Source organism: Cimex lectularius, unplaced genomic scaffold (assembly GCF_000648675.2).
Source record: "Cimex lectularius strain Harlan isolate CLEC.00 unplaced genomic scaffold, Clec_2.1 scaffold4, whole genome shotgun sequence".
In the NCBI taxonomy this organism is placed as follows: Eukaryota; Metazoa; Arthropoda; class Insecta; order Hemiptera; family Cimicidae; genus Cimex; species Cimex lectularius.
This window is the reverse complement of record NW_019392723.1, coordinates 2,663,946-2,676,162: the sequence shown is the minus strand read 5'-3', so window position 1 is coordinate 2,676,162 and position 12,217 is coordinate 2,663,946. Positions and strand designations below refer to the sequence as shown.

The 12,217-nt window shown below is 33.0% G+C and overlaps 1 protein-coding gene across 8 annotated transcripts in view; it reads left to right on the top strand.

Annotated features, from left to right (window-relative positions):
* Positions 1-12,217, top strand: part of LOC106671524 (obscurin) — a 134,459-nt gene that overhangs the window by 94,871 nt on the left and 27,371 nt on the right. For 6 of the 8 annotated variants that reach the window (XM_014402441.2, XM_014402444.2, XM_014402450.2 and 3 more), the window contains 11 exons: positions 1,257-1,380; positions 1,443-1,578; positions 1,634-1,809; positions 3,069-3,174; positions 3,245-3,526; positions 4,575-4,856; positions 4,926-5,101; positions 5,161-5,266; positions 6,425-6,606; positions 8,327-8,488; positions 9,172-10,173. In XM_014402441.2, coding sequence (XP_014257927.1) covers positions 1,257-1,380; positions 1,443-1,578; positions 1,634-1,809; positions 3,069-3,174; positions 3,245-3,526; positions 4,575-4,856; positions 4,926-5,101; positions 5,161-5,266; positions 6,425-6,606; positions 8,327-8,488; positions 9,172-10,173 — 2,734 coding nt within the window. The remainder of the gene's footprint in view (positions 1-1,256; positions 1,381-1,442; positions 1,579-1,633; positions 1,810-3,068; positions 3,175-3,244; positions 3,527-4,574; positions 4,857-4,925; positions 5,102-5,160; positions 5,267-6,424; positions 6,607-8,326; positions 8,489-9,171; positions 10,174-12,217) is intronic. The other 2 variants (XM_014402454.2, XM_014402456.2) reach the window with 2 other exon arrangements.

The window sequence follows — 12,217 nt, the reverse complement described above, 5'->3', positions numbered from 1 at the left end:
CATGACAACTTTCCTCCCCTAAATGAAGATACTAAGCAATAAATCAAATTTTAAGCCAGGAGTGCCCTAAAATGAAGCATTTGTTTAATGAAATCTTAAGACCGTTCTACCTCTTTGAGGGTTTATTCTTTGTTCTATTCCATTCACAAGAGAAGAGAAATCTGTTTCCACTTAAGTGCATATTATTCAGAAAATTTTGATTGTCTTGTGCTATATCTGTATTTGATGCTAATGCTGAACATTATCTCCAAATTGTTAAATATATTTGTATCGGTTGCTTACTTTACATTTCAAAAGCCTTCTCGATACTAAGAAAACCCCCCATGATCTCTCGATTCCTCTCACATTTGTCCTAGTATTAATATTTTGTTTTTGATGTGGCTACAGCTAAGAAACTATAGTAAAGCAACATATCTATGATTGCAAAAAACCCAAGCAAAATCCTACAGCACTCACTATCCACCATTTTGAACTCCAACACAATTTCAACTTCAAAAATCCAAAAATATTACATACAGAACAAAACAAACATAAACTTAATTTCTTAGAAATGGTTTATATCAACAGAGATAAACACAGCATCAATTACAGAACAGATACATGTAAATTCAGTCGCAGCTACGCCAACATCATTAATCAAATTCAATAAAGATAACACACATATATCATTACATTACATTCCACACATCAAATATTTTTCACATAGTCTAATTGTCCAACAATTTAGCTTTCCTTTTTCCTATTTATCCCTTTCTATATAATCCTGAAAGGATAATCTGGCTGAACCATTACCAACACATTGTTTCCCTTCAGCGGCTCTTTTCACCTCAAAGAAGCCGACGCCTTATACAAAAATGTCTTTTCTATACCGACTTCCTTCCCCAAAATCCAACGTATATAAACATAAAACAGCAATATCTCACTGGCACTCTCAACACGACACGCAAGAATGGCACAATTACGCAGAAGACAAACATTTTGAGTGAGTAGAAATACTTTGATTGAATATTTAAAAATATATATATATATATGTATATTTTGCATTGTTACACATATTTGTTAAATGTAAACAATGTTTGTAAATCCCAGGCCCTGAAGATGATCTCAATAATGATCGAAAAGTTGTCACGATAAAGAAAATGTTTTTCTGAAACCTACATCACACCAGACCACATCTCACGATTTCTGAATAACTAAGAAACTATTTTGATTACCAACAGAAATTATTTAAAATTTGTTATCTTTCTTCTTAATAGGATGAAGAAGATTCTTTGGCTCTTGTGTTCACTCATGTAAAGCCAGAAGATGCCGGTTTGTATACTTGTGTTGCGTCGACATCTACAGGGAAAATATCTTGCAGTGCTGAGTTAACAGTACAAGGTAACTTAATTAAATCGAATATAATCCGAAATGTTTGGATGAAAACTGATCAATGATTTTAGGCAATGTTAACTTGTTGACTCGTGAGCCAGAAGCCGCTAAGATTAAATCTTCTACTACAACATACGAGACAAATATTGGCTCGTCTGCAATGCTAGAAACCAAAGTGACAGGATATCCAAAACCAGAAATTAAATGGTAATTTCGATTAATGTCATACCAATATTGTGAAATTATGAAATATTCTCTATAGGTTCAAAGAGGGAGAGGAAATCAAAATTAGCGAAAAGTATAAAGTTCTTTATGAGGATGATGAAACAAGTTCTCTAGTTATTAAGAACATTACTCTTGAAGATATGGGTGAATACACCGTCGTCGCAAGCAATCTGTCTGGAAAATCTGAGGATACTGTTAAACTCAATGTCAAAGGTAAAACAAGTTTATTATTTTTATTTAGGTTTAACACTTTCTAGCCAAATCTAGCCATCCAAGAAAGTCTTGCAGTGATAGCAACTTGCAATTATGATATATTTTCTTGTTGTGATTGTCACTACTTTTACATTGGATGTGTAAGCCGACAATGCTAGCATTTTTGGGAAGTGTCAATGACATATCCAAAAGAGTCATATTAAGGAGTGCCAAACTAACCCAAAGGGTAGTTGGATGTTAAACCCTGAATTATCGAAATTACTTTACTTTGAAGGCTGCAGTGGCCAAGTGGTTAAGTTGTCCTACTTTTATTTGATACACTCGTGATGATTCTGGGTTTAAATCCCAGCATATCCCATGGAATTTTAATTGATACTATTTTGAAAAAGTATTGCAAAATGGACTTAAAACGAGACTTAAAAATCCAAAAATGTATATGCGAAAGTTAAATTAATTTGTGAAAGGATCCAATATAGATGTTTGCAGAACTCCCATTATTATTTACAAAACCAGAAAAAATTTGGTGTTATTTAACTGATTGTATCCTGTTAGACAAATAAGATAAGAAAAGTTGTAAAACTGTACAACATTGATCATTTCCTTTCAATCAAAAAAGCTATATACCAAGTGTTATCTTTGAAACAGTCCAAGGTGTACATGACAAAAGTTAGTATGGCTTGGTGCTTTGCTTATTTGTTCTTTTCAAAATAGCATATTGATGTTTTCTTATTAACTTTTGAAAATACAGGCAGTGATATCGGTCTATAGATTTTTTTTCCGTTTTTGTCATCGCACTGTTTGCTTGAAAATTTTAACTTCAGGACAAAATAGCCGTAGGCTGTCCTATTTTTTAATGAATGTATACCTTTCACTACTTTTTAAATTATGCCATTTCATGCATATTCATTTACCATATTTGAGCTGTATTGTATACTATAAAAGAATTCCAAGTTTTTTCCATCAGAGAACTTGATTGATTTTGCTTGTTTTTTATGCTTTTGAAAAGTTGGGCAATTTTCGATCATTTTTGCCTATCTGTTCATGCTGATTTGATCTGTCATCATTTGGCATCGATAGATGCCTAACAAATTTTATAAATTACCAAGTATTTTATGGTATTGTTACATTAAAATTCTATCATTTCCAATGTTTTCTAAAATATTGAATTGAATGTAGAGCAACATTCTATCTGATTGTAATATGTCTAACTTTGCTCAAACACTTTAAAAAAATTTTTGTCTGATGTTAAAACATTCCAGCTGCGCCTTTTTTTACGAAAAAGTTGACCGATGTTCATGCCATGTCCAGTCAAGAGATTAGATTAAATGTCAACATTGGTGGTAATCCTAAGCCTACAGTTGCATGGTAAGTTTGTCTTATATTTAAGAATTTCATTTATCATGATTTTAATAACAAAAAAAATTTTTTTTATAAGGTACAAAGATGGAAAAGAAGTGTCGGAATCTGACCATGTGAAACTGATTGAGGAAGGTTCATCATACACACTTCTCATTGAAAAATGCAATCTATATGATGTCGGCTCATACTCCGTCATTTGCAAGAATGAAGTAAGCCAGTGCTCAGAGTTCTGTAAAGTTGATGTAGAAGGAGCTCCTATATTCACAAGGACTTTGATTAAAAATGCGGAAACTGAAGAAGGAGATAGTTTAACATTCCTGGTCAAAGTTCATGGAAAACCGATGCCGTCCGTTGAATGGTATGATATTTTAAAAAAAAAATTATTTTGAGGAATTTTGAAATTGAACAATTTAATTATTATGATGATGATGAAAGATAATAATAGTTTAGTTTATGCTGGAGTTGGAAGCATATATTAATCATTATTTATTACCCATTTTTAGGTGTTTTTATTTATTTGTTTTTTTAGTGGGGGGAAGTCAGCGGGGTGATGGATCTGTAATTAGGTCATTTTATTCGTTGTAATCAGGCTAGGTTGGTCTGTCAGATGCGTTTCTGCATCTCGCCATCTTCAGTGTGGGTCTGTGTGATATATGTGAAGTCAAGTATCTTTTATAAGATCTTGAAAGATGGAATGATTAAACTTTGAGTCTTACAGCTGCTGAATCTGTAGTTTTGTCATTAGCAATAATTTTGGTCTCCCTGCTGGGTTCATCTGTCAGACACTTTTTGGCTTTTTGCCATCTTTAGTTTTGGGTCTGTGTTTTTTTGTAAGATCAAGAGTCTTTTATAAGGCTGTGAAAGGTGGAATGATTGATCTTGAGGATGGATCTGTAATTAGATTCTTACCGAACATTTTGTTTTGCCTATTCTCATTGGGTTGGGCTGTCAGATGCATTTCGGCATTTTACTAACATTAGTTTTGTGTCTGTGTGATTTATGTTAAATTAAGTGTCTTTTATGAGGTCTTGAAAGGTGGAATTGAACTTTGTGTCTGATGGGTGCTGAATCTGTGGTTTAGTCATCAGCAATCATTTCGGTCTCCTTGTACCTGCTGGGTTGGTCTGTCAGACGCGTTTCAGAATCTCATCATCTTCAATCTTGGTCCGTGTGATTTATGTGAAGTTAAGAATCATATAAGGTCATGAGAGGTGTAATGATTGATGTTGGGGGTCTAGCAATGGTCAAGAAGATGATGGGAAGCCTAAACATGCCTGACAGACTAACTTATGTATTTGGTAACTCAAATTTTTATTGTGACATTACTGAGCTTACCGATTTACATAGTAGTTATAACAGTCATAACGGATCAGTTTTATAAAAACTTGATAACTATTTCTTTGTAGGTTTTACAAAAATAAACCAGTTGTTTTGGATTCAAGATGTAAAACAAGCAGTGACAATGATACATACACATTAACAATCAATGCGATTAATAAAAACGATGCTGGAGAGTACAGCTGTCGGTTGACAAATGTTCACGGTACAGCCACCGATCATGGACAACTTTTTGTAAAAACAGCTCCCGTTTTTATCAAAGGAATGGGACATTTGATGGCACAAGAAGGAGACACGAATGTTGGTTTTACTGTGGAAGTCGCTTCATACCCAAAAGGACATATCAAATGGTATTATCTAAATTAACTATGGGAAATTATATCGATTAATCACTCTCATGATTTTTTATTTTTTTTTAGGTTTCACGATGATGTAGAAATCAAATCAAACAGTTCAGATTATAGTTTCAAAGAAGACAACGATAGTTACACTCTTGTACTTAAAAATGTTAAGAGAGAATCATACGGATCGTATAAATGTAAAATTGAAAATCAATATGGATGTAATGATTCAACAGCTGAGCTTACTGTGCTGTGTAAGTAATAAATTCATTATTCGCATTTCAAATTCATCCAAATGATTTTTTTTTTCCAGGCAAACCACAGTTTAAAAAGCCATTAAGCGACATGACAGTAAATGAGGGTGATACTCTTACACTCAAAGTGGAAATAGACGCAACCCCAGAGCCAACAGTTAAATGGTAATGTACACTTTATTTTTTTTAACAAGTAATTTAAATAATAAATTAATTATTAATTAATAAAAAATGTAAATGAATTATTTTATTGAATAGACTATATATACTCAACCCGCATGACTTGTGGGTTTGCACTAGCAACATCATTCTATTATTCAATTAACTAAATTGATTTTTGTTTTTTTCAAATTAACCCATTAATGTTAATCCTTCTGTAAATAGGATTTTATCAATATCAATTGAAAACATTTTGAGTTTTTTTTTATTTTTAATGTGCTTGTCTAAAATTTAAGGATGATTTTAGCAGTAGTTCTGTAACTACTGACAGCTCTTACAGAAAAGTTGCCCCTACTAATGAGCTGCAAACACGTGTATGTACTTAATTTCTCAAATGTCAATTATCACCAATGTAAATATAACTTTCAATTCTTAAATTCACTAATTTCGTGGTCCGCTTGACCAATTAATACATTACAATTAATTAAGGTTTTTAGTTGAGATGAAAAAAAGCTAATGGCACGAGCGGGATTCGAACCCACGATCTTCGGCTAGATACGCCGCTGCTCTACCACTTGAGCTATCGTGACCTCGATCCACTCGGACATCAACTTCCTATCTCAACCCCACCTTATGAGTTTTCCCTCCTTTTTGCCATTTTTCAAATGTCGTGTAATCGGATTGGATTCTCTGGCAAAAAAACTTTTACGTTCCATTTGACATTTAGGATAGCCTCCTGAACTATTGACATTGTTCACGGGGCGACCTGCATAGTAAAATTCCAGGATATGTGTTTTGATCCAGTTCTCTCCTCTATATCTTACTACCTAATTAACCATTTACAATTAATAATCGCTTGTCCTGGAAGCCCCATATCTCCCAGATATCCTGATGATGGATCTCCACCCTCCATCAATTCTGTCCTGCCAGTTCCTAGTTTCCTTTCTTCTCTTTGATATTCTCTTTTCCTTACATTTTAACACTTAAGATTTTTAATTGCTGCTTTAGTCCAATTTTCATTTTTAATTTATGTAATGTATTTTTGTAAATGGACATCTTTGTATAGCCTTATCAGGCTTAAACCTATAGAAATACATTGTTTCATAAATCCCACTAAATAAACACAAGAAATGAAAAGGTTTTAACACTGCTTAAATTTTTTAGGTACAAAGACGGTCAAGAATTGACGGAAGACGCCCATATAAAAATATCAAGAGACAGCCATAGAGTTGAAACATACGAGCTTACAGTTAATTTAGTCAAGGCTGAAGATAGTGGAGAATATGAGGTCCGCGCTATCAATGAAATGGGTTCTGCTGTCACAAAAAATACTGTGATTGTTCAAAGTAAGTGTTTTCCTCAGGTGAAAAGCGACAAGCCAGAATCGCATTTATAGCTTTTTCCCCATCAAATTGATCCTTTTTCATTTCAAACTAACCTTTTTAAATTTCAAATAAACCTTTTTTAACTACAAGTTACCCCTTTTTAATTTCAAATTAATTTTTTCTTTAAAGAATTTCGAAAACTTAGATGATAGAATGAAATGTAAGCATTTTAAGTAAAATTCTTGTTTATTTGATTTTTTTTTAATATAACATAATTGGGCTCTTAGAAGACCCACCAATAGAAAAAAGTAATTACATTTAAGAAAAAAAAATATATAAAATTGGTTCTTATCTAAAATGCCATCTGAAAATTATTTGCAATTAAAATTACAATGATATAAGATTAAATAAAAACTAAAGGATTCTTCTTTTAATTCAGGTTCAATTCAATTAAAAATATAAAATTTGTTCTTATCTAAAATACCACATGAAAATAAATTGCATATTAAATTTTAAAAATATATAAAATAAAATCATTCTTTTTAATAACGCAGTGACAATATCACTAAAAAAAAGATTCTTCTTTTGATTTGAAATTTAAAATTATATAAAATTAAATGTAAAAATACAGTAAAAGGAGATAGAAAAACCGCTGGGCTCATAAAAATAGAACTAATGGGGCGGGTTAAGAAAGACGTAGGTCCCTGATCATTGGATAATGGCTAGAAAAGGGAAAAGGCTCTGCTAAAAAAAAAATGTTGGACCTACACATAGGTACATATAATAATAATCCACAGGCACCTTCTGGCCGGAAGGTGACTAAGTAGGTGATCGTTAAGCAAAGATTAATGGTTGAGCACCAGATTTTCAATTGTAGAAGACTTTACATATATAGGCAATATTTTGACATATCATCGGATCTGTGCGTAGTCTTGGGGAATGGCAGTGGGCCAAATCGCTGTTCTGGTACCTCATGGCTCTAAGGATGTTTGTGAGTGTTTGTGGTGTATCTGTGTTGTATTTATGTTGATTTATTGGAATGAATGTAATTTATCAGCATGAAAGTAAGGGGTTGTTTAAATTGTCTTTGCCCTGAGGAATATCGAGTACTCTGGGGTGAATATTTCGTTTGGGGAGTAAAATTATTAGTGAGAATGGAGTGGGTTTAAACACGTGCCGAGGAATATGGAGTACTCTGTGGGAGTGAAGTGACCAGACTTCTATGTTTATATTGGCTGGTGATGTATAATATGTGTTTTGTGTATATTCTGTAGTTGACAGCCTGAGCCTGAGGTACAAATGAGAGGCTAGCATTTTATATTTCATACCATCTCTAAGTTTTTTAAACTTCAAAGAAAAGATTAATTTGAAATTAAAAAGGTTCATATGAAGTTAAAAAAGGTTATTTTGAAATTAAAAGAGGTTAATTTAAAAACTAAAAAGGTTAATTTGATGAGCAAAAGCTATATATGGACATTTTGCATTCGATATACACTTTTATTTATTTTTTAACATATTTTTCTTTGTTTGAGGGAACAATAAAACAAACAAATACATAAAAAAATACTTGTGTTATGTAAATACATGCACCAACTACTGTTAAATCACACAGTACATAATTACAAACAAATGCTATATTGTATTTGTTAAAATGGTAAAGTTTTGAGCATGTGTTTGTTTATTATCGTATGCAAATCCTGTTTATAAGAGACAGGCATGAGTGTTTGCTGTGTGCCTTTAGAAATTTCAACAGGGGACATGTCGTCAAAGGCTGGATTTAAGGAAACCGTCAAAGAGCCGGATGAAATCCAAGAGATTACAATGCAAGTAAATGGAGTACAGTTGCCATCTGATAACCTGAAAAATATCTATGAAAAGCGGGAGGCCTTCGTCGATTATCAAGGTATTTATTTCCCATTATAGGGAAGAGCATAAAATGTATATATTATTCATTGATAACCGCCAGGCATAAATTTATTCAAGTAGAATTTTGTAGCCGATTCATTATAGTAATAATAATCATGGTAAAAGGGTAATATAGCCCTACTTATATATTAGACTAACAACTTACAAATTATTTTGCCATGAAGATCTTTTATTAGAAAGAAGACATCATTTATTAATTAGTCCATCATGAAAAAAAATTTTAATTATTTTATTTTATTTATTTAAAATACAAAGACACAAGATAATTCCTTTGGTATATCAGTACAGTTGGATTTTTGCTTAATCTTTATAGTCATTGAATTTTTTTTTTAACAGCAAATTTAATTTGGATATATATTTTAATTTCCCACTTGATTATTTAATCTTTGGTTTTTAAAGCCAAAGCATTTTCTTTTATACATTTTTGTTCCATGTTAATTTATCAGTATAACTGGCAATTTGAGACATTTAAGTTTATCTTTATGCTACTCAATATTCTATATAAACATTTTCTTTTATATTCAATCAATGTTCTTTTAAAAATTAAAATATTTGTATTTAATCTTTTCCATCCACTTTATTACAAACAGAAACCCTATGGCATTAATATAAAACCGACACCAATATCTAATTTTTATTACACATGAAACATTTTTTTAGAATTTATTATGAACGAGGAAGACGGTAGCTTTCGTACAGTAACAAAGCACGGATTTCGATGTGTCGAAGTGTCGAGCGAATGTCACCTACAAGAATCGAGTGCCTGTTTGGTCGAAGAATTTTCTGACAGTGAAGATAAATCTCTAAAGGTTGGAAGGAACCGTGGAATATCTATTGTGTCTGTTGATGATGACGAGGAAAATTCCAGTCACAGCCGTTGTGCTTCTATTCCGAAAGATGTAGACAGCACAAATGAAAATCCTGTCATCTTAGAATGTCAAGATCTCAATACAGAAACAACTGAAAGCCAGGAAAAGCTTGAAAATGTTTTACCCAAAAACACCGATAATAATGACACATCAAACATTATAGAAAAAAGTAATAGTAAACTTAATGTACCTACTACACAAAACAATATCGAAGATCATGTTAATAGCTGTAGTGTCGAAGGACCTTCAAAATCATTAACAGAAAGCACAAATCTCGAGTCTCTTTCTGACAACAAATCACAAAATGAAATCAATGATTTGAAATCAGGTGATTCTGAACTGAAGAACGGTTTCAGCGAGTCTCACGTCAAAGAAGAACCCATATCAGACACTGAATCTGAATTAGAACAGTCTTTTGATATAGCAGAAAGAGTACCACATGATGGTAAAATTAAACAAAATTCCGAATCAGACACAGATGTTGAATATGAATTTATAAAAGATGAAGCACAATCAACAGATATTGGCCAACTTTCAGGGTCAAAGGGTGAAGAGTTAGAACCAATTCCGACCAACGGTATCAATGCACTCGAAGATGAATGCAGTTCAAATACAGGCAAGCTAATTGAAACAATGGAACAACCTGAAAATCACAACCCGAGTCTTGCTGACACAAATAAATCACCTAGCGATCAAACAAATATCGACAGTTCCTTAAAAGAAGATTCAAAATCAGATAATAAAAATAAGACATCCAAAACAAATGAAAAAGATAATGTACAAAAACCTGATGGTAAGCATTTAACTAAAACACTTCTTCATATAAAATTTATATACCTACCGATTGTTATCATAACATCATAACATTACATTTTCAATGAAATGAAACGCTTTTTTTTAATGTTATAAACAAATTGCTATGCCTAAATGAACAGTTGCTTCATATGAATGAATTTACATACATTAACACTTGACTGCGGGGTTTTTTACATCTTTTCCTTGAGGCTGATATCACACTAACGCACAAAGCAGTCATAAAATTCTATTCTAATTTCGATATAGATGTGCAAATGAGATTTTGTTAAAAATTGAGGCAATATGAAAGAAACAATTCTTATTTTTATAATTATTGCAATTTCATTTTCTGTAAGGACTATAACTTTCAGGGCCTACAATATTTTTAAAAAATTTATGATTCTGAAATAAATATGTTAAAAGCAACTAGCTTTAATAATACACTGTGAACAAATTTAACAAACCACTCAATTTATTTAGTTTAAAATTACATCCATTAGGTTTATATGTTACAAAGAATTATGCCCTTCCATTCTGCTATGCCTAAAGATCTCTTTCAGTTAATCTTTTTTCCTTGATTTCATTGACATTATTCTTACTCTTAAACCTTTTGCAATGGTGCCAGTCAGGCATTTGAGGAAATATGACAGTGTCAGGGTTGTAACATTATTAGAGGAAGTATACAGACAGCGCGAAGTCACCAGGAGGCTGAGTGTAAATCATTCTACTGTAGGAAGGGTTCTTCGGCGCTTCAGAGAAACAGGGCTTCACACCAGAAAGCCAGGACAGGGTCGGTCGTGGTCTACAGATGATAGATTCCAGCATCATCAGGCCCTATGAAACTGCAGCATTACAGGAAATGAGATAAGAAATCTTGTAAGACGAGTCAAAAATAATCTCCAGGACTGTAAGAAGAAGGCTCAATGAAAATAAAAGAATGAGAGAGAGAGAGAGAGAGAGAGAGNATAATTTTTTATACATTTCTTCTTTTTGTTGTACGTTTATAAATTTGTGGAACATTTATGTATCAATAAAACAAAAAATGAAAGAAAGAGAGAGAGAAGGAAAAAGAGAGAGAGAGAGAGAGGAGAGAGAGAGAGAGAGAGAAGGAAAAAGAGAGAGAGAGAGAGAGAGAGCGAGAAAGGGAAAAAGAGAGAGAGGAGAGAGGAAAGGGAAAAGAGAGAGAGAGAGGGAGAAAGAGAGAGAGAGAGAGAGAGAGAGTGAGACAGAGTGAGACAGAGCGAGTGTGCAAGAGGGCGAGGGGGCGAGAGGGAGGATGCCAGAGTGAGAAATGATTAAGTGAGTGGGGAGTGGCAAGGTGTGAAGAAAAAAGAAGGAATGCCAGAGTGAGTGACGGAGCTGGAAAGAGAGAAAGAAAGAAACACAAAGGGAGAGGGGGCGAGAGGGAGGATGCCAGAGTGAGAAATGATTGAGTGAATGGAGGTGGCAAGGTGTGAAGAGAATAGAAGGAATTCCAGAGTGAGTGATGGAGCTGGAAAGAGAGAATGTAAGAGTGAGGGGGGAAGAGAGAGAAAGATCTGACAGAGCTGAAAAGAGTGAGTGAGTTAGAGAACAAGATAGAGTGGGTGAGAGAGAGAGTGTGTGTGAGTTGGAGAGCAGGAAGAGAGAAAGACAGTGTGTGGGTTTTAGAGAGATAGATAGACAAATGGATAGAGAAAGAAAGGGAAAATGTCAGAGTTGGTATTTACCAAATTGAGAGTTAAGGCATTTAGGACCAAAAAAAAAAAAAATGTTGCCCTTGCAAAGTTATGAGTTAATAATATTTTTACTATTTCTATTACCTAAATAAAAGTATGATTTATAAGCATGAGTGTGGAGGATCTCTAAGAAATTGCATCCCCTTAAAGTTTTCCTTTTGACAAGTCTAGCAACAACAATTAAACTTATTTAAACTTATATAAACTCTGAATTTCAACATTATAAAAACCTAATAAGACATCAAATGGGAACGTATTCCTAATTGAAAACACGAGAAATACCTAGTAGATCATTTCAGCCTCCGATGCTTGTTACATTTAACC